Raw genomic sequence first — 22,136 nt, forward strand, 5'->3', positions numbered from 1 at the left:
TTGATGGCATCGATAATAGATATGCAGATTGTGTATTAGAAAGCAGTGGACAAAAAATACTATAAGGAGTAACAATTTCGCCTGAAAACTAAATGCTACGAGCCAAGTGAATGGAAAAGAGAACGATTTAAGAAAAATTGTGTGAAAAAACATGACTTTTGGAAATCTTAGGTGGGTAGCAAGTAAAATACTCGAACTACGTTCGTTCAACCACGACATTCTTGGATAACTTTAGGAGCTTCATAAGACCATATATATATAGTATATATCAACACCAGAATATTACATAACTGATTCCGAATAATATACATAGCCTAATGCCATAATCACATGAAGTTTAAAGAGGATGATGCTAAAGGCAGGCAGTGCTCATAGGATTGGCAAAGTAATGTTCCCGGCACACATACTTGGATTTCTTAAAGCGGTTCCCAAGGAGGCTCTCGAGCAAAGCAGGTGGTGTTGCTGAGGAGGTCTTTTGACACATCTTCCGTACAAACAGGTGTTTATCCAAAATCATCAACTCCAACAGCTTACGGCAACTCTGATAAGCAAATGTAAATAATTAGTACATTCAAGATCCAGAAAACGATAGCACCCTGTAACGTCGATCTGTTCAACTGCACTCTTTTTTAATAACTTGTAAAAATTACTAGGGCACGCTTTCATTTGATCACACTACAAGGTGAATATAATTGTTGCCTAGGAGGGCGGCATCACGGTGTCTATTAACATTTTTATACATCTTAGTATATAAACTAGCACTTCGCCCATAATGGTAACCTTTAATTTTTGTGAGATTCTCAGAATATTAGGTTAGGGATTCAGATCTTAACCTCCATTTTTTCTCTAAAATCTGTATGTTCTAGTTTGCGTCTTCGTGTAATCATATTAACCGTTTAGCAGGAAGAAACTAGAGTGAGCAAGGAAAGGATACCTGTGGATTTAGCACTTCCATGTGTCTGATAATGGCATCCTGCAACGTTTAACCAGAAAATAATAACTAGAAGTGTAGAAAAATAAACTTGCACTTCATTTGGTCATTACTCAGCATGATCAGTTATCCATCATGAGAAACAACTTAGTGAAGAGATACAAGTATAAATTATAATACAACAACAGAGCCCTAATGACAAATTGTTCTAGGGTCAGCTTGCATATTTAAAACCCGTCAAAAACAAGTGAAATAATAAATTGATTTATGGATATAAGATTGATTAATAGTCAACATACAAATTCATACTATAAATATTACTCGTAGAAAACTTTATGAAAAAAAGTTGTAAATCAATTAAAATGACCAAAAATAAATTAAAATAAGGAAAATACCTCCATTATCCCTGGATTTTGGGTTACTATACCAATAATACGTCGTGTAAGTCCCTTATAAACGATTCCATTAATGTTTCCGTCCCCATTGATCCAAGGTAATATTGGCTGAAAAGCAGTAATAACGTCCAAGTTCTGGTTCTTTTTGCTCCCTTCTATTGGTGAAGTACTAGTTTTGTCGCGTCCTTCAAGATTCTCATGAGTCTGGATTGCATTTGAGAGCTGTGAGGTATCTTCGGATAGATTTAGGATGGTCACTTTATGCACATCATCTACATTCGAGAAATGAAGCTCGTGTTCATGAATAATTCTTTCTTTGACCATATTTGTAGCTTCGTCCACCCTTTGTGGTATTGAGGACAGAGTCTCTTGGGGATCTCGAGAAGAAGTAGCCTTGGATGTCAGAAAGTACTTAGCACGATACAAGCCATCCACAATACGGACATAATTATAACCATTAACCTGTGCCATAACTAACATCAGTCCCCTTGAAACCTGACGTTAATAAGTTTAGCAAGATATATTACATTTGTAATAAAGAAAAAAAAAAAAAAAAAAAAAAAGACCTCTTCCAAGCAAGTAGCCATAAATAATTACTCCCTTCGCCCCGATCATTTGTTTACCTTTGCTTTTGGCACAAAGACCAAGGAGAGAGGAGACCATTTGTTGTTATTGTTATTGGATGACAAGTGGACACTAATGGATGTGGAAGATCAAATTACCCATTCGAAGCATGCGTAATATAGAAAGGTAAACACATGAATGAGACGCCCAATATTGGAATAGGTAAACAAATGAGGGACAGAGGGAGTAAATATCTTCAAGATGAGGTGACGGGTGGAAGAGGAAGCCAGGGAGATGAAACTATGATAAACACACTGAAGATAACTCAACAAGGTTTTACAAAAGAAACAACATTGCCAAAGTGCCTCAAGGGTTCCCGAAAATGCTAGGGCAAAGGGTAAGGAGTAACCGGATGTATGCAACCTTACTTTGTGTTAACCAACACCAAAAGACTTCCCGGATAATTCATAACGGAAACAGCATCAGGAATTGAATCAAATGATTGCTACTATGCAGTAAAAGAAATGCATCCGGTTTAGCGAGTCATTATGATTTGTTTCATCATGATTCAACCCCAAGTTCCGTTAGAAATGGAACCAAGCCCAAAGAGGTTATACGCCAACATTAATTAGATGAAAATCACGACAATTATAGATATGAGCTTATAATATTTTGATAGGACATAGACCGAATGATTGAGAAAATCAAAAAGGTTTTTGCCAAGCAAGCAAAGCTGTATCAACCGAAGACACATGATTCTTGATTTGGAGGATCAACCAAAATCAACTGATTGGGTGAAGGCAATGCTTCGGAACTCTTGGTGTACTATGTGATTCTACACCAACTGTACCCCAAGCAGGGAAAGAATTGGAATTGACAACCATCCCTATAAATAACATAGAATCCAAGTGAAATAACAAATAAGCTTTCTCATCTGATAATGTGTGCACTGACGTGGTATACCAGGTGTGCCTAAGAATTTTCTTGGAGAAAAAAGAATAAAAGGTGATAAAAAGGGGAAATTAGAGTGAAAAAAGTTGTGTCCCAACGTAATAACTTTAAATTAGGTGCTGCATAAGTAAAGCAGATGATAAGTAAAAAGGCTGACTTTAAAGTTACATCAAAGTTTGCATAAGCTCACACCAAAACATAAAACAAACAGAAATCAGCTGTATTCTTGAGAAATGATTTAAGGCACTGAAACTAACCTTTAACACAAAACCAAATAATTCAAGCACATTGACAACATGCTCGTTCAGAATAGTGCCTACACAAAGAAACAAAAAGGACTAGTAAGATGTTTAAGACAAAAGTGAGTGAAGGCATTTGTTACTCTGACTCTTCGTATTACCTTGCATACCCATGTCCGATACTCGACAATCATGCATCCGTATGACACTTGGACACTTCATTATAACTTATGAAAACGAAAGTGTAACACTTGGACATGCACGAGTATCGGATACTTCTATTGGAGTCTGAGTAACATAGAAGGAAGACACAAATCTAGCTCAGTGAGGCAATACCTTGGATACCTATGCACTCAGAAACCTTAGACATGCTCAAGCCCTGATCACCAGCTTTCTGAATGCTTCTATATGCAGTTTTGAACAGTTCAGGATGGACAATAATATTTTCTTGGTCTGAATGGTTCAGCTGATTTTGGATTGTGTAATTTGCCATAACTTCCCATATTGAATTACCAGAAATAGTTGTCGACGGGGTTATGCTATCGAAATCAGGAGCTTCCTTGACATGGGAAATGGAGGATTTAGTACAGCTACTTTTCATACTCAAAGTGCCATCAACGTGATCATTTTCACTTGAAAGAAGATTTTGATCATCTTTAAAAAGTTCCACGATGTTGGATCTCGTGATTGTTATACGACTAAGAGAAATGGTTATACCACGGAAGCCTTTCTCTCGGCGTGAATACAGCTCACTGTCGTGCGAAGAAGAGCACTTCTGCTTTTTGCTTGTACTACAACTGTCATCTTCATGGTCATTAGATTTACGTTTTGAAGTTCTTGAGTCTTCAGTTTCTCCAACACCTTCATGGGGTAAAACTGGTGAAATAGACAGCTCTCCAGAAGAAACTAAAGCGAACAGTTGGAAAATGTCCCCACATTGGAGATCTGAATGTAGAATCACAGCGCCCTCCATCAATTTCTCCTCCTTTTCATGCACCCAACTCGCTAAACGAGCAGCTCGTTTCCCAGTATTTGCTGGAAACGGAGACAAGGAAAGATTCCTCAGAAAACTTTGAGAAAGGACGAAGGGCTCACTGGCACCACTTCCAACCTGTTCATCGAGTACATGTATCAACAAAAAAGAATGGTAAATGGTACTGCCTCCATCCAAAGTTTATCATCGCCATTTGACTTTTGTGGTCGACTGGTGTCACTTTCGCCATTAAATTCTCCAAATATATGTAGACATACAGTTTAATGTTTGTCAAATCTGATTCATCCAAAATTTATTTAAGATCACTAATTTTAAAAATTTTGTAGCTGTCGCATATTGGGAGGAGGCAGAGAAGTCAAAAACGATATATAGAACATATTTTGAGGCATTACCAAGAATTTACTCTGTCTGAGGTAGTCAAAAGCAGTGTATTGATCATGTTGCGAATAGCAGCGTAAAGTTTCTGCCAACAAATTTGGCATATCCGCCGATTTTGAATTGGTCAAAAAGACAAGCTTAAAAAGCTCAACAGCACTTGAAGCGGCTAATGATTGATTTACTCGTCCAATAACACAAACACCTTCTTTTAGATGCTTAACAAACTTCTGAGGTAGGCGATTGCGCCTGGATTTCCGGTTTGAACCTAAAAGTTGCTTTTCACCGTCATTCTCAAGCGCACAATGTGTATTTGCAAATCCTTTATGAGGACCCTACATACAAAGATTGATCTTTGAGCAATAAAAGATAGCAATTTAATGAATAAGAGGACATACCTCCCTCCAACAATGATGACACGAAAAGCATAAAACCAACCTCAACATCAGATAAAACGCAGGAAAATACTACAACTACTGATTGTAGACAACTAGACATTAGGTCACATAACTATCAGATAATTATCTATAAACTTGTACATTTTCGATAAATATTTCCAATTAGGTCAAAAATCTAACATTGGTCAACATGTGTAAGTCATGGATGGACGTACACAATCCAAGCATACAAGATTAATAAACTTGCGCGTGGTATTAAATATCGGCCGCGACAATGGATTGCCACAGAATTATCAAGGTTTTAATAGTTACCACATTTTGAGGCGGTAAAGACTGCATTAATAGAGCGATGACCAAGATCACGTCCAAGGATCAATTCTGAGTTCAAGTCTCAAACTGAGATTTTAATAACATGCCCGTACCAAAATTATACTAGCACAATTGCCTTCAGATTTGGTCATTAAATCATAGAAAAGGTCCTTATGCTTATGCTGAGATTGAAGGTTACCTGAGAAACAGTTCCAGTTCTCTTGGCAGAGCCCATTTTCGTCATTTGTGTAAGAACTTCATGAAGGGATACCTTAATCTTGCTATCCTCGAAGTCATCCCAGTGTTTAACTGGAGGATTTAACTCTTCACTGCGATCATCAAGCTTTGACTTTCTTTCACGGTTCACATGTTGAGCATACCTTTGGGTCAGCAAGTTACAGAGCTTCATCAATGATTTTCTGAACATATCGGATCTAAGAGAGGCTAATCTTCTGCGGCAAGTGCTTGTGTCTGCAGGAAGGTCACTAACCGAAGCCCAATCTGTGCCACGTCTTGCGCCTTGAATCGCTTTCTGTCTTGCATACTGGACTATTAGTTGCCTGACAATATTACAATGTGGCAATAAGGCAATCAGAGGGGCCTCAATGGTAAAGCAATTAAAGATGGTTTAAGCTTCAGAATATGAAGTTTAAAACAGAAGAGCAAGATAAATTGATGCGGACAAGTACTGCGTTACGAGTCTATGATCATCACCCAATTACACAAGGTCATCCCAAGGATCTGGGGGGACCCTATGTGGAAGTTAAAATTTGGGCCCTCTATATGTTTTTCAAAAAGTCAACTAAAAGAGATATTTAGGGGATATGAAGCCCAAGTTTCTCCAAACTAACATGTATGACAACCTTCACCACTATTCTATAAAGAAATGTTTGATTTTCACACACGCAAAATGCAGAATATAAGGAAACTGTTGGATAATTGGGTCCCCAAAATCTAGGGGCCCTGTTCTGAGAGCCAATGACATTATCATTCTCCTTCACTTCTGAAAATTAGAAACCCTAAAATAATAGTAATATACCTGTCTGCCTCTTCTGTCCATGAAAATTTAGATTTGCGCGCTTGTTTAAATATTGGCATTATACACTCTCCAATTAATGACTCGTGATGTTCCTGCTCATCTTCCACAACTTCAAGAGATTCTAGAATGCGAATGGAAGGGGAAGCAAAACAAACCTTAAGGCAACTTGTAACTAGATTATTCTCAGTTAACTTAAAAGCTAAAATAATTAGGTTGCACAAACCAGTGGGGTGATTGATCATCCCATCCTTCGCAGAGCTTCCTTCTGACCTTCTCTTCCGCTTCCGCTGAGATTGAGGTCTATCATCTCTAATATTTGAACCCATTTCTCCAACATCCGAATTAGCCTGGAATTTATCAAGACGCTTTTGCCTATTATCATAGTATATACGAAGCACCTGCAAAAATTGCACTAGGCTCATGTCTTCATGAAAAAAAAAAGAGAAAGCTATTTTCCAATGCTCCTATACCTCAGCATATATAGCTCACGTGTACTAAAAAATAGCAGCTATATGGGATACTTTCACTGCATGAAAAAAAATATATACGTTCAAAGTCAGATAGTTGTAATTGCATGTCTATGATCTAGGACATACATGACCACTTCTTATTCATAAATTAATAAATATATTTTTGCACTTTTGCCTGCATGAATGTTATTTCAAAAGATGCTCAACTGGTGTTAGTATAAAAACAAATTTTGCTTGCTCCTCTGTCTGCTTAAATTCTGAATTTTCAATGTAAGGTTCATAAAACCAAATGAACAAGAGAGAAACCATAAATCAACTAAAAGGAAATATCCTGTATGTTTTAGAGAAACTAACACTAAGCAGTACCTGTTGAAGAGTGAGATTGAGTTCCTTAGCAATTTCTCTACACTCCATGAAGGTCAGTTTCTTATTCCGCTGATCCTTGATGCGCTTGAGAAGTTCATCACGTTGCCCCGCCTTCATAACCCTGACTGTTGTCCATGATCGATAAAGACAAACCTGCATAAAAATGTCTCCAGTGTTTAGACTAAGAAGACATTATGAAGAAATGTAGATGATAACATAAGCCTCGTGGAATATGTGCTAATGCAGCTGCGCATATTCTCTGGGAAATAAAGAACATACTACACAGCTATTTTAAAAACCATGAAAAACAAACTACTGATATCATGGAGAGTACAAAACTCTTCTCTTGTCATAATCACCAACTTATGAAATGAAACCCATTCACCAAAAGCCTCCTAGCACATCCACTCCCAATTGATATTAAATGCAGAATTGTGAAGAAGATCAGAAAGAGTGTATTTGCTTGAAGGTTCCCACTTTCCTTTAACTACACAGTACAGAGAGATCCAGGTCTACTTGTTGCCCCGTAATTGTATTCAGGGATAAAAGGCAATAACAGCAATCAGAGAGTACATCACAAATCTGTTATGTCACAACTCAATACCCAGTTTCAGATTTACTGGAGATAAACTTTACACAATCAACCATCTAACCCCAGCGCCTTAAAGGATCACGCCAGCGTGGTAAGGGGTAGTCGAATACAGCCGCTTTATTCCTAATGACCCATACTGAATATTGCATTACAATGTTCGTAATACTCATTACTTAGCAGAATTTCCTAAGCACCCCTTTTGTTCATTTCTGTGACGTTCCATAAAACGCCAAAATATTACTTACATGAATCAATATTTTTCAAAACTCCGTCGTTACCTTACAGATATATTTGTAATTTCATTTCATACTATCCATTAATTTTGGAAAAAAATAGTTGTAAACATTTATAAATCTTAAGAAGTGAATGCGTTTGTGAAAAAATGGAAAAAATGGTGCATGCGTTTGTGAAAAAGAGGTAATAACTAATAAGAAGAGAAGAAAGGCTATAGACATTGAAACCCAACTTAAGATTCAAATCTTAAGAAGTGAAGATTAGAGCATTATGCTTGGGTAAGCGGATACACTTTACGTATCAACACATGAAGTAACAACAAGAGGATGAATATCGAATGGATATAAGAACAGTACCTCATAAGCCACAGATCCAGGGAATGCATGTACAGCAGCTTTTGGATTAGCAGCAGAATAACAGTACTCTAATGTCTGCCAGTATTTTTCTAAAGCATCAGTGGTTGTTAAAACAAAATCATGTCTAAAATGTGGACGGAGATCAATAGAACCAGAACATCCAGGAAGTGGGTCCACTGACGGTGGTTCCTCAATATAGGGCTTAAGCTCTAGAGCATATACAAGGGTGGTAAGAGAAAGCTTGACTGCATCTTTGGGACTTTCGTCAGCTACCAGCTTGATCAACTGGATCATGAAGGCACAATGGAAAATCAATGGGTGAAAGAAAAGTAAACAACACCAAAGTTTATCAACCACAATACAAAGAGCATTGTTAGAATGATAACATCCTGCATTTTTTGTAATGTTAACTGTGTCATTTCAGTTTATTAAATAAAAGGCAACATCGCTCCTACTTAACAAAATAAAATAAAAGGCAACACCAATTATGAGGATATCGTTCCGCGTCAGGCTGTGTAATATTACATCCAGAAATACCAGTATGTTATTGATGTATGCTTAAAATTCCTGAAAGCTCATTGGTCACTAGACTGAGAATTGAGCACGCCAATCTCAATCTTAGACACTGATTGCTAGACAAGACTCTACAAGACTACAAGGCCGGAGTGACCACTGATGTTCTTGATGAAGCATATGCCTAAGAAGGTGTAAGGCTCCCATAGAACTTAGATGTATAGTGCATGCAAATTGCTTTCTACACTTACGTTGCATGGTTTGGTTGTTTGATTTGATACGGGAGCAAGTTCGTGTTCGTAGAACGCTACATTGCCTCAACTTAGTTAAAATATAACAACTCCAGCAACCTAGTAAGCAAACGAACTCCGTTCTAGTTCTAGTGCTAGTTCGAAATTCGGTACGGGGTTCTGCCAACCAACCCAAAACCATGCTCTACACTATTCTTAAAATCCGGTAATCCACTGATTCCCTTCCTTCCATTTAGTGATATAGATCATTAGACGGACTAGGTTTCACATTTGAGGATTTTACTTGATCTATGGCTCTATGTAATGAATATTGATGATTCCTTATGTTCTGGCATTGCAAAATTAGAGTTGATTTTCCAGGAGAGCAATATCAATAGAAGCCTTCAAAGGATCATGGGGATCAACAAGAAAACTTTATACTAAATAAAATACATATACTTTTAAAGTTTTAGTCTTTAGAGACCCAAAAGACTTCTTACATGACTCTCATCCTTTAGAGAACCAAGTCATGGTTATACAATTTTGACTAGCGTAGGAATATGGTCCAAAAAAAGGCCAGCTGCAAACAGCAGTTTCAAGCAGAGTAGAGACTAGTGAGAGGAAAATAACCAAAAAATGTGAAATATCAGAATAATAGTGTGTGCCAAAGTCACCATCACAGTATCATATAGGAGTAATAAATTCTTAAAAGGAGCTCACTTGCATGCACAACTCAATCGAAGACCAATAAAAGTGATCATCCAATACACAGCAATTTACACATGTAGTACCTTGAGACGACGCAAAATATCAAGGAGCCATGACAGCCGTCCAGTTGCACGCGTGTCCATCAGAGACTTGTATTCCTCGTCAGGAAAATCGGACAGAAGAAGACCATCCTTGCATTTTTCAGTCATATCCTCCCATTTAAGTGCAGAACCCACCACTTGCAAAAATAATTCAAGGGGCATGGCCTTTATAGCACTATCTAGACTAAATAACAAACATGAACTGTGTGGATTATTTGGAATATCAATGCATGTAGCTGAATTATTCACAAAATCCCACAGAAAACAATGCAGAAGCTTCGTGCGAACCATTTTTGCCAAGACAAACCCATTAGCACGCATGGTTTCTGATTTATTAGTCCCTGCATCTGAGGTTGAATTCATATGAAGCCTCTCTATACCATGAAGAACTGGAACTGGAAATTGTTTCTTGAGGGGTGATACTGAACTACGAATTCGCATCTCGAAAGATCTCAACTTGTCATGCACTTGTCCTGACAGTTCACTGGCTGAACCTTTAATAGATGGATGAACAACCACAAGTATCTCACGGTGACGGCCACAATTTGAGACTCCGGGTATATTGAACTCCATGAGTTTGCAACGCCCTTCATGTTTAAGCTTTGTCAGGCAGCGTTGTAAGGTCTTTCTGTCCATTCTTGTCTGCTTGTCCTTCTCAAAACTCTCAAGCCAACGCTGCAACTCGGGTTTGATGATGATTTTCTCCGTCTGGGAGCAAAGGGGAAAAGATGTCAAACTAATGATCTTAGCGTAAGAAAAAAGTTTCAGAAGTCAATAGTGTTAATAACACAATGACAAGAAAAAGAAACAGGTGCATAAATAAGGCCTATTTACTGACACTGAATTTTTCTTAGACAAAGCCCAGTACTTACTAAATTACTATCCAACAGTGTTCTTCTCTGAAACACCATAAATAAAACCTCATGCTGTATTTTCATAACATAGACAATGTTCTCAATTATAAGTCATGAAGAAAGAGGAGAATCACAGACCTCCAGCTTTTCAAGAATTCGCAACTCCCTTGTGGCACTAGTTAGAGATGGATATCTCTGGCCTTGTTGAAGTTTAAATGACTTGGGCACTGGACTAGATGGAGCCTCTACAAGACTATTAGACAGAGCTCCATCAACTGCATGAGGAACAGCCACACTCATATCAGGTGCCACAGCATCTGAATTGCCAGCCCAAATAACCATTTCATTAGATCTCCTGCCCTCTTGAGGACCATACCCAAGTTTTTCATCAGCAACTCCCTTTTCTGTATTTTCTCCAACTAGCCAACTCTGAGAGTTCATATTGTCTTCAAAAGTGGCAGTTTCACGAGCTATTTCACCTAGGGAAGACTCTTCAGCAGGTGATAAGACCAACTGAACCTCAGCAGGACCATCTTCTACTCTGATGAATGACGAGTTAGGTAATTTCGGACAGAAATTTCCCCGAGTCCAAAATCGATAGGCTGATCCTCTTTTACGATTCTCCGAAAGTTGATGCAACCCAAACCGAGGAACTATTGAATTGCTCAAATTATCAAGCATTTTACTGCTGATCCCAAGCCTTTTGCATACCTGTTCATATAGGTATAAGGGTGTAAGACTACTAATTCAATTTCATACACAAATATAAATGTCTATTTTCCGTATTTCCAATGGAGCCAGAGACTCATTACTCTTTGGTTTTGGATTATGGTGGAATAAATCAAAATGGTTCACTAAAGTGGTTGTGCTTCTTTCTCTTGTGAAGTAGGGGTCCTTCAATGCACTTTTCGACGCAATTTTCATCTTGGGTCATTCAGAAACAACTTCTTTGTGTAGCTAACACAAGGGAAAGGTTGCATACATAACACCCCCCCCCCCCGGCCGCAATTTGCGGGAGCCAATGAGGCACTCGGGTATGTTGTCGTCGTCACGCAAATCTAAACGTTCCTGGTTCTCCACACAACACAATAAAACCATTATGAGCTGAAGCCACTTTAGGTTTTCATTCAGTGTTTCAAGTTTCAACAACTATGTAAATGTAAAACAATGAGTTCAGCTTCCATTAATTTTCCCTTCAACATCCTTCCTATTCCTACCCCTCATTCTGATAAAAACAAAGATGGAATATGGGAGTTTAAGCATCAACCAAATTGATTTTTAAACACCTCAACTCCAAGCAGTCCTTTTGACCCTTCAGCATCAATCATGTCAATGATTTGTTGCTCTAGGGGAAGCTCCACAAGCTGCTCTGTGTATTGAAATTGTTTTTCCAGTGCAATATGCTGATCTGATGCAAGATTGTCATCCTCACAATCAAGACTTTTATGTTCAAACAGCTTTGGAGAAAACTTCTTCAGCAGTTTTAAACAACTAACAGGCTGCCAAGTGTCACACAATTAAATGAAACACAAATGTTAGATAGCAACCGTCTGAGACCTGATAGGAGTGATACTCAGAAATGACTTGCATTTAGCATCAACAAGAAGAATTTGAATACTCATATCTCACTGATATTGTTTTAGTTGACAAACCCTGCATTCTAGTAATCATCAGACTAAAAATACAAATGAAGGACAATGTGTATCTCCTCGATACCTTTCACCGATTGCTCCAAACATAATTAGTTAGCATGCAGATTTTGGTATAGGATATTTATCAGATGCTTCCATAAATTAACCTTTAATTTATTTGGGAAAATTCCCCTCAATAATCCCAAGTTTGACAAATGAGCCATTTTTCATCCCAAGTTGCAATCTTCCCAAAATAATCCCAATTAACAACACTTTCCAGTTTCCACCCATCTCCTACGCTGATAGTTTTCTGTCAATTGGAACTATATTTTTTGAAATAAATTTATAGAAAAAATCCAGAAAAATACAATGTTATTAATATTTTACGAAAAACGGAAAAATAAAAACAAATTATTATTAAAACATGTAAATCTTCTCAAAAAAAACAAATTATGAGAAAAATTAATAAGTAACCGTTAATTTTATTTTATTTTTTCGAAAGTGGGGTTTAAAAATAAGTTTTAGATTTTAATATATTTATAAAATTCGTAGAGAATTATATTTAACCAAAGTCAATTTACTTTTCTTTTCATTTTATAGTTCAGATTTTTGTTCAATTTATTCACGAAATTAAAAGCATTAGAAATGGGTGCATAACTGGAATTTGGTTCGCAACTTGGGATTATTTTGGGAAAATTGCAACTTGGTATTTAAAATGGCGGACAGGCCACACTTGAGATTATTGGGCAAATTTTCCTTATTATTTTTAGCCTTCTACTGCCTTTTTTTTGTGCCGAACACTTCCGGCGAAAAAAGTCGAATTTCAGACATAATACTTATTTTCATCGGAAATGCACCATTTGGTTTTGCACAATTGTTTAGGCAAGCAACCGACACAGGAGTATTTTACCTTATTACCCCTCCCTTTATCCATGTCCTAACACTCACTTCCACCAACACACCTCCACTCCACCACAAAATGGTGGAGTCATGCTGGTGTTGGATGTGGTGGAGCGGGTTGGAGGAGTAGAAATGAGGCGGATAGCTATGAGAGGAAGGGAGCATAAGGATGGCCATGTGTAAGTAATAACGGGAGGGTATATATGTCGTTTGTTAGGTTAAATTTTGTAATCTAAGTGAAGGGTGAAAATACAGTTAATGAGATGAAAATGTTAAGTGGTGCTTTTCCAGAGAATGGAGAAGTATCTGACAAAAGAGAGGGAGGGAGGGGGAGTGGCCAAGGCAGTGCCAAGGTTACTAAAAAAACAATACCAACAAATCAAGTCGTAAATCAGTTCTCATTCACTACTGTTCAAATTTGGTGTTTTGTTTTGTCTTACGTTTTTAATTTTAAACCTCTTCATCAATAAAAGTGCCTTTGATTCGAAAGAAACTAGTTTTAAACCCGTGCAAATTGCACGGGTATGCTCTTTAAGATTTTGTTACTATAAGAAAATGTAAATTATCAAGATCAAATTTCAAAGTAAAGCAGAAAAATCTTCCTTATAAATCTAATAAATGAGAGATAAAATTTTATTTAAGATCTTAGAAATGAATTATAAATTAAATTTTAATTAACATAAATTATACGTTGGAGTCAATTACTTGAGTATTTGTTGTAGTATGATATGTACTCTTGTTAGCTAAATTTACGTTACTACCTTTTCTTGTTATTCCTCCAGTGGCTTAATAAAAGTCCGTTTTGTGTGAAATAAAACAAAATTACTTGGATGAAAATTAACACAAAATTAGTGAAACTGCACAGGTTTAAAAAGTTGCAAACTTATACAAATTGTTAAACCCGGTAATCATTTAGTCAAACTGTGCACGAAACTAAATGAAGTGCATATTCAAAGTGAGAATTTTGACCTATGCATTTATATCATTGTATTTAATATAATTTTGAAAAATTATATCGAATATACTGCAATTCGATGTATACATATAACAAAATCGTTTTATATATTTTTTGTTGACCTCCACCATCTATGAGCTTATAAAGATATACATTTTGGTTATATACAATAATCCAAGCCTGGGTCAATATACATTATCACCTAATACTTCCTTCGTTCCATTGAGTTCCTTACGTATAGATCTGACAAAATAATCCAACCCAACTGATGACCTGACCCGAAATTGACCCGAACTACAACCTTCGAATGTGACCCGAAACTCGAATTGACCCGACCCGACACGACCATGACACGGACTTTGTTGAGCCGGAACTGACGTGACCCGAAATGACCCGATCCGAAACCATCCAACCCGAAATGACCCAACAAAACATAGCTCTAGTTGAACAAAAAAAGACTTGAAATGACTAACTTAAAAGCACACTTAATAGTATTATTTACGTTCATAATAAAGAATAATTAGCAAAACTAAAATAAAAATAGGTAATAATACTAAACATACTTTTTTCTCTTTTAATCATTGACTCAAAAATTACCCGAACCCGAAATAACCCGACCCACTTGACACGAAAATGAGCCGAAAAACATCCGAAACCCGAGGCGACCCGAACTAACCTGATACTATGATAGACCGAAAATGACCCGATCCGGTTGACCCGTTTGCCAGATCTACTTACGTATTCCATTTTGGGTCGTACATTTGATTCCTTATGTTTCTATTTTTAGTTACTTACAACCATTCTAAATGGCTATGTACCATGGCCTACCCCACTTTGATTTGGGGTAATAGTCTTTTTATTATCAAATGCCTCCCTTCCTTACTCGTTTTGACATTTTAATATTTGTGCAAAAATTAAACGTATAGAAATCAGTTTTTGGGTCGAGTCATGTACTACATATACAGATATACTTCGTACCCAACTTGAGATTATCTAACATGGACACTTAATAAAGACACGCATTCTGGTTTTTTTAATTTGGCCTGTATAATCACCATTAAGAAACCCTATTCCCACCTTATATAACTACATTTACCATTCATCACTCAATAAATCCTAGTTTAACCTCATATAAATACATCAACCCACAATCAACCAAGTTGGCCAAAAAAATTACGCAGCTCACTCACTAATAAAGGTAATTTTTACTCTATCTCACTCCCTTCCGCCACTCCTTCTCCCTTCTCGTCACTTAAAACTATATGAAATCTTAAACTCCTCATTCTCCCTTGCTCAAAATCACCCTCAATCTAACCATTTGATTTTCATGCATGAAGGATAGATTATAAGTATTTGAAAAATAGTATGTATGGATCTTTTTTATAAGGATATCTGGCTATTGCAGACGATAATCCCCTTTTTCAATTGATATTTTGTATATGTATATTTTCGATTTTAACATTTTTTGATCATTTTTTTTCTAGGAAAATAATTCGTTAGCTTTTTTTTTTTATCATTACGGTATTCTTTCATTTCATGCAAATTTGGCGTACTCGGTATTAACGTGGAGTCCTTACTCAAGTGTACAAAACATAAGTGCATTTTTTTTGTTGGTTTTTAAGTGATATATCTATTTATTTTTTATTAGTTGTTTTTTCAGTTTTGTTTCCGTTTTGAAGTCCATTGTACTGTATTTCTTTTTTCATCAAATTTGCAAAAGGCTATTTAATCGATTGGATTTTTTCAGCCGTCGATTATGTTATTTTTTATGTCGTGATCAATTTTTTATATCAATCATATTAAAAAAAAATATTAATTATAATCGTATTATTTTTTGAGGGGGAGTTTTTTTTTGGTTACATTTTTTGAGGGGAAGTTATAATCATATTATGAATCAAGTTAATAATGAGCAATCACATGAATATTAAAAAAAAAATATTAATTATAATCGTATTATTTTTTGAGGGGAAGTTTTTGTTGGTTACATTTTTTTAGGGGAAGTTATAATCATATTATTAATCAAGTTAATAATGAGCAATCACATGAATCAAATTAATTCAAGGATCTGAACATGTGTACGTAGTGCGTGGGCCTTATATGTAGATAAATAAAAAAAATGGTCTTTCAACCACAGACTGACACGTAGGATTTGTGGTTGTTCGTTTAATAAATAGGATGATTAAAGCAAAATACGGAGTACCTTTTTTTGCCCTCTGGATTTGCTCTTTTTTGATTTCGTAGCGTTTTCCACCTCACTACCTACATTTGCCTCGAATACTTCGATAAGACCTGCCTGCTTCAGCCTGTTGCAAACCTAGAAACCAGGAACAATCATAAACTATTCCAGAGAAGACACTGTCTGCCCAGCAAGGAAAAGAAGTTACATTTCGCCAAGCTCTGTGTCCACGTGTTTCTCGATAACCAAGTTCTCGCTTGATGTCTGACACAACAAGAACCTTCAAGGACAAAAGACATCATGTGGCAGATAGAATACAAAATGAAGCTAGAAAAACTAGAAAAAAATTCATTTAATTTAAGTTTCTTAAAAATGATTTCCAGATTCTCAACAAGTTCAAAAGCAACAGACCTTGCCTTCAGCTTGCTCAAGCCTATCACAAATGGCTTTCAGTGCAGGCAAGAAGTCCTTCACAAGCACATCATCTTGGCCACATTCATCAGGGATAGCTTCAGCTCTAGACAAACTATTCCCTTGGTTTTCTTCCAAATTGCTGCTCTCTAAGGTAATCTCAAGTCGTTGCTGTGAGCTCATAGATGGTGCATAACGATGCAAACGGATCAAATTTGTGTGCACTGGCTGGCTAATTTTAGGTTCCTTACCCATAGATGCTTCTTTCGTTCTCACTATCGTTGAGTGTCGAACAACCAAACCCCAAGACTCAAGTCTTTTCACCACATAAAAGAAATTGTTTGGAGGCATCCCAAGTTCCTTACAGAGTTGGTTTTGTGTCACCCCATTTCCTCTGGAATAAAGCAAAGAAACCCATTAACTTCTTGAAATAACTTGAGTCTTTCATGGGATAACGACTTCCTGCATTATATTACTAATAATCAATTCAATTAAGGAGAGCTATGAATAATACGCGGCCTTTATTTACTAACATCGATCCCTCGTGACACAACTACAATCCAACAGTAACCAATGCCACAAAAAGTAGGCTTCTAGCAGATCAAGCACACCAAGCCACAAGTTAGTGATCAGAATAAATTTGTACTGTTCAAATCTTATTTCTTGCCAACATACATAGCATTCATATAACCCTATTTGCTATTTATCCAACAATTATGTTTGCAATATTAATCAGCTAATCCTGAAGTAATGTCATTGTTATGACCATTTAAATAAAAAGCACAAATTTTTTTCCTCTTAACCCACGAATTATAACATGATATACTTAATCAATACATACATATATCACCTAGATCGATCCCATACATAAATCAAGAAAAAGAAAAATACATTTTAAATCCAATTTAGTCGAAAGATCAAAACTTTGTTCACAATTCTACAAATCCAGTCGTCTTCTACTAAAAGCAAGAAAACATAAATGAGAGCTCATCATTTTGGAGACAGTCGAGTAAAAAGGAAATACTCGGTATAATTTTATTCATGAATCCACAAATAAAAGCATTCCCCCTACTCAAACATATCAACTAACTTAACTACACCTATAAACCAAATCAATACGATAAATCATTAAAAACCAATTGAGATTTGAAGTCCGACATTTTATCCTAGTTCACTTATTACAACATGCTCTACTTAAAATAAATATAGACAAGCTCAATTAACAAGAATCCCCTTAACCTAGGAACTAAATGCATCCGTAAATGCGAAATTGCAACAACAATTACACCATTATCATACATACAGACCACTAAAATTTCACAATTACTCTCCCCGGCGACGGTCTTTCAGAAAACCAAATTATTTCAGCTTAAGTAAATAGTGTATTAGCGTGAGACGGTATCTCAGGAGACTTACCTAGCTCGGGCAAGCAGCTCGAGCACACGCTGCTGAGGAGCAGTAATATTAGACGCCTTAACATCGTAAAGTCCAACAAAGCAGCGCCGCAGCTGCTCATCAGCAACCACCTCCAACCCCAACCCCTCCCACTCCTCAACGGGCCTGGAATTCGGGTCGAAGTACGACCCGTCGCGGGACTTGAAATGGAGGCCCGGAACGGCGGAGAGGCCAGTTAATACGGCCCGTTTAAGGGCGGGACAGAGCGGAGGTGGCGCGTGGAGGCGAGGCCAGAGGAGAGAGAGTGAGAGACCGGTGGCGCCTTGAGTGCAGATCTCTTCTATAGCTGAGTGTACGATCGTATCCATTGGATTGTTGTTAATCGGACGGAGGTGATGGATTCATGGAGTGGAATTGGTGATTAATGTGGCGGGAAGGTAACGATTTGGGGAGAAATGGTGGTGGTGGTAGTGGTGGTGGTGTGGCTTAAGGTCGAGGGTTCGAAGATTTGGGGGGACAAAATGGGGATTTTATTTTTTTGAAACACAATAGAGTGGGGGTGTCTCTTTTCATCTATAAAACTTAATTAAAAGGCTCCTTGAAATATCTACTTAATGCCACGTCATAAATGCCATGTCACAATATCAAAATGCCACATAAGCTTGTTGAGGCCACCTGTCATCATGAGCAAATCAATCAAATAGACTAAACGGAGTACGTGTTGCCAGTTGTTTGAGGTTTTTAAGGATTTTTTAAATTACTCTTCCTCCTAAAACAAAAGGCAAGACCAACCGTCGTTTGATCTTTCCATATTCCTAATCTCACCTTTTCAACTCTCTTTCAATTACTTGTATTAAAATTGATTGACAAATTTTATTATGAAAAATTTAATACATAATAGTGTATGAATATTGAGGTCTTCCGTTTTATCAAACCATTCAACTATCCCATTGGAATATTTAAATGCACAATTTAACCCTCGTCTTCAATTTCTGTATCTATTCCATAGTTGTCTCTTCATATTGAATCCGACGTTGACTTTGTTTTCAAATGTATAATCTTTATGTCTCTGTATACACTCTTAGAAGGTAAGATATCTTTATTTTCTTTTGTTTGCAATCATGTTTCTTTCTTAACCTGTTGCTTTATCTTAAAATATCAGAATGCAGTGTTCCCAACAATGTCAAAGCTAATACAATCGCCCATACTCTGGTAAATTTTTCTACCCTTTTATAGTGGTTTTCAGTTTGCACCTATACTTCTCTCGACTTTTAGGTTGAATTTGTATCTTTCAATGTCCAAAACATTATCTACAAAACTTAATTGCCACTGGTAAGCCCGGTTACGGTTATCAGTACTACAAATAAGATTAATAATTTGATTCAGCTAATAATTACATTAAGCAACTGATTTTGTAGCCATCTGTTTCGTATATTATTCTTGTGTTTTCGTGGTATTTAAGGTCATAAGATTCTCTTTGGTACTTGAAACCTTGCCATTCTTGACAGGATTTTGCTAATTTACTCGCCATCAATGTTAGCTACTAATCGCGATTCCTCAATTATTATCTTCCCATTCTTCTTTTCGTTTTGTTACTCCAACAATGGCCTTTTACAACATCTAACTACTTTACCAATTGTCTTTTGAAGTATGTTTTCAATAGTTATTAAGTTAATGGCCGTTTTTGAACACCCTCTCTAACTTATTACTTTTCATGATCACAATTTGGTATTCATTACTATTCTATTTCTTTTTAGAGTATTGAAAGCTTGCAGAGTTGCAGATGAGATTTCAACCTCTTTAATAAGAAGTACGGAACACGGCGTATTACTTTTACATTTTTATTTATGTTCACTATTTGTAGTTTACTAAGAGATATTATGGGACCTCTTGCAAAGAATAAAAAAGGTAAACAAACAATTAAATGATTGGGTCAGCGGGAGTATCATTGTAACACGGTCCTATTTTGAAAGTCCTCACGATTTCATCTCATTCAATTTTTCATTTTCAACTTTTCACTTATTATTGTATGAGATTCTTACAAGTTGCGGGCAAGTGATCTAAGTGAACAACCAACGATGTTGAAGCGAATAAGAAGTGTTGCTGAATGAAAGTTCCGAGGTAGCAATGTATCAAGCCACGCCATAACGGTGGTCGGTGGTTAAAGATTGCAACAAGTTAAGTTGTAGACTCTCGGCAAGTTAGATATTTTCATATAGTATAACACTTAGGTATTAGACTCTCACGTGGAATTAGTTAAAATTTGAAGGCTTTTCGTAATGTTACATGATATCGGAAATGGTCGGAGCGGTAACTCCAGTGTAGTTTAAGATTGCTTTTTAAGTAGCATTTGATTTGTGGGGAGAAAAGACTAAATAGAGCAATTTTTTCCCCTCATATAAATTGTTAAATCCCTGCATGTATTTTTCACAAGTAAAAGTTTAAAAAGTATTTCAAAGAGAGTTGCGATACAATCATACAAGATACTCCGTAGTCCGTACTATCTTACTATTACTTGGAGCCTACGAGGTGTTAGCTATTGTGTATTAAGTTAGACGATTCTGTTAGTGACTTTTACCTTTTTACCAAAGGGTATTCTCTATAGTGGACTTCGATTATCCAACGTTTGATCTAGAAATGCAAAATAAATAAAGTTAGAGTTTATAAAGTAAAAAACAAAAGGTAAACCAAATAGTTAAACAGTACTAACCCGTGCATTGCACGGGGTTCATTCTCATTTTACTTACCTAGTTCTTTCATGTACAAATTTTACTTAATTATGGACTTTTTTTCATAATTTTTCTACATACTACCCTACTCTTCACACAAAAAATGTCAAAATTTTTCTCTATTCTTCCCCAAAACAGAATCAAATTCCCATCAAAACTTTCAAATGAATCTCAATTTTCATATTAACAAGAAATAAGTTCATTTGATTGATAAACCACATCATTTTTATTTGGGTTAAGTTATTTTAATCATATATTATATTAAGGCAGAAACCATATGCCACATGTCATCGGCAGATGGCTTCTACTACGTGTCATCTCCTTATTTCTTTTGCCAAGTTTAATCTAATAAGCTAATATTAGGAAAAATTACAAATTACCACCATGTATTTGCCCGTTTTTACAAATTACCACCATGTATTTGCATTTTTACAAATAACACCCAATATTTACCGTATATTCCCCAACCACCACCGTATTTTAACCCCGAACACCGTTTTTCTTATTTTCCGTTTCGTTAAGTGACGACGTAGTCATAATACCCAAATTACCCTTCTATGCTACGTAGTACAACATTAATTACTCCAATTACATTTTACTTTGTTTGCATAATTCAATTACCCTAAATTCCCAAATTAAATCACTGTTCCAATTCTATTGATTATTTGGGGTATTCGTTATATCTCCCTAAATCATTCAAACGATTTCCAGGACATATTCTACTCTTTATCCATGTACTTGATCAATCAGGTGACATCCATGCTTTCACCCCAATTATTTCTGCTTCTCTCTTGCTACCTTCGAAATATCACGCTCCCCTTGCTTCATAAAACACACTAATATTTCTTAACCACCACATTTCATGGACTTTGGTCTTTGGTGTAGCAAGTTTTGATGGGTTTTCCATAGTCATCAAAAAAACTGTTACTCAAGATTTTTCACCCTCTAAACTTAGTAAACTAATCAATGATTTTTCACCCTCTAACCGCCTTCATCTTAAACATTCCTCCTTTGTTCTTTCTGATAAACTACAAGAGCAGAATATATTGAGTGATTATAATGTTGATGTAGAGAGCAAGCCCTCTATTGATTTCATTCAAAAAAATTCAGATCTGGAATATGGTGACCATGATTTCAAGGAGGAAGTTGAGGAGCTGCTACAAATGGGTTCCGACGATGATGTTAATAACCGATTATTTGGGGTATTAGTCATGAACAACATTAATCACAAACTCAAATTTTCAATAAGCGATTGAATTTGGGGAGAGATAAGGGATTTGGTGATTTAGGGTTAAGGGAAATAAATGAAATATGTTTTGG

At 36.4% G+C, this 22,136-nt stretch overlaps 1 protein-coding gene across 3 annotated transcripts; it reads right to left on the bottom strand.

Annotated features, from left to right (window-relative positions):
- Positions 1-156: 156 nt before the first annotated feature.
- On the bottom strand, positions 157-18,671 carry LOC141611611 (uncharacterized). 3 transcript variants are annotated; one of them, XM_074430187.1, is made up of 18 exons: positions 18,109-18,671; positions 16,693-17,086; positions 16,490-16,561; positions 16,306-16,419; positions 11,906-12,118; positions 10,758-11,330; positions 9,748-10,473; positions 8,214-8,498; positions 7,032-7,184; positions 6,419-6,593; positions 6,196-6,316; positions 5,356-5,716; positions 4,467-4,784; positions 3,417-4,191; positions 3,099-3,157; positions 1,327-1,788; positions 935-973; positions 157-541 (listed from the first exon to the last, which is right to left on the bottom strand). In XM_074430187.1, exons 1-18 carry the CDS (start codon positions 18,453-18,455, stop codon positions 353-355), a joined length of 5,376 nt encoding a protein of 1,791 aa, XP_074286288.1. In that variant the 5' UTR covers positions 18,456-18,671; the 3' UTR covers positions 157-352. The 3 variants fall into 3 exon arrangements, with proteins under 3 accessions (XP_074286288.1, XP_074286290.1, XP_074286289.1); XM_074430189.1 differs by having other exon boundaries at positions 16,693-17,154; positions 18,109-18,648; XM_074430188.1 differs by lacking the exon at positions 11,906-12,118 and having other exon boundaries at positions 18,109-18,648.
- Positions 18,672-22,136: the final 3,465 nt, after the last annotated feature.

This window comes from Silene latifolia, chromosome 11, assembly GCF_048544455.1.
Source record: "Silene latifolia isolate original U9 population chromosome 11, ASM4854445v1, whole genome shotgun sequence".
Lineage (NCBI taxonomy): Eukaryota > Viridiplantae > Streptophyta > Magnoliopsida > Caryophyllales > Caryophyllaceae > Silene > Silene latifolia.

Bases quoted from the DNA above. Each gene is read 5' to 3' on its own strand.
- LOC141611611 (XM_074430187.1), bottom strand. From the start codon at position 18,455: ATGGATACGATCGTACACTCAGCTATAGAAGAGATCTGCACTCAAGGC. The intron at 6,594-7,031 runs GTACTGCTTAGT...CAATTTTTGCAG, and splicing joins TCAATCTCACTCTTCAACAG to GTGCTTCGTATATACTATGA. The intron at 4,785-5,355 runs GTAACCTTCAAT...CTTTGTATGTAG, and splicing joins GAACTGGAACTGTTTCTCAG to GGTCCTCATAAAGGATTTGC.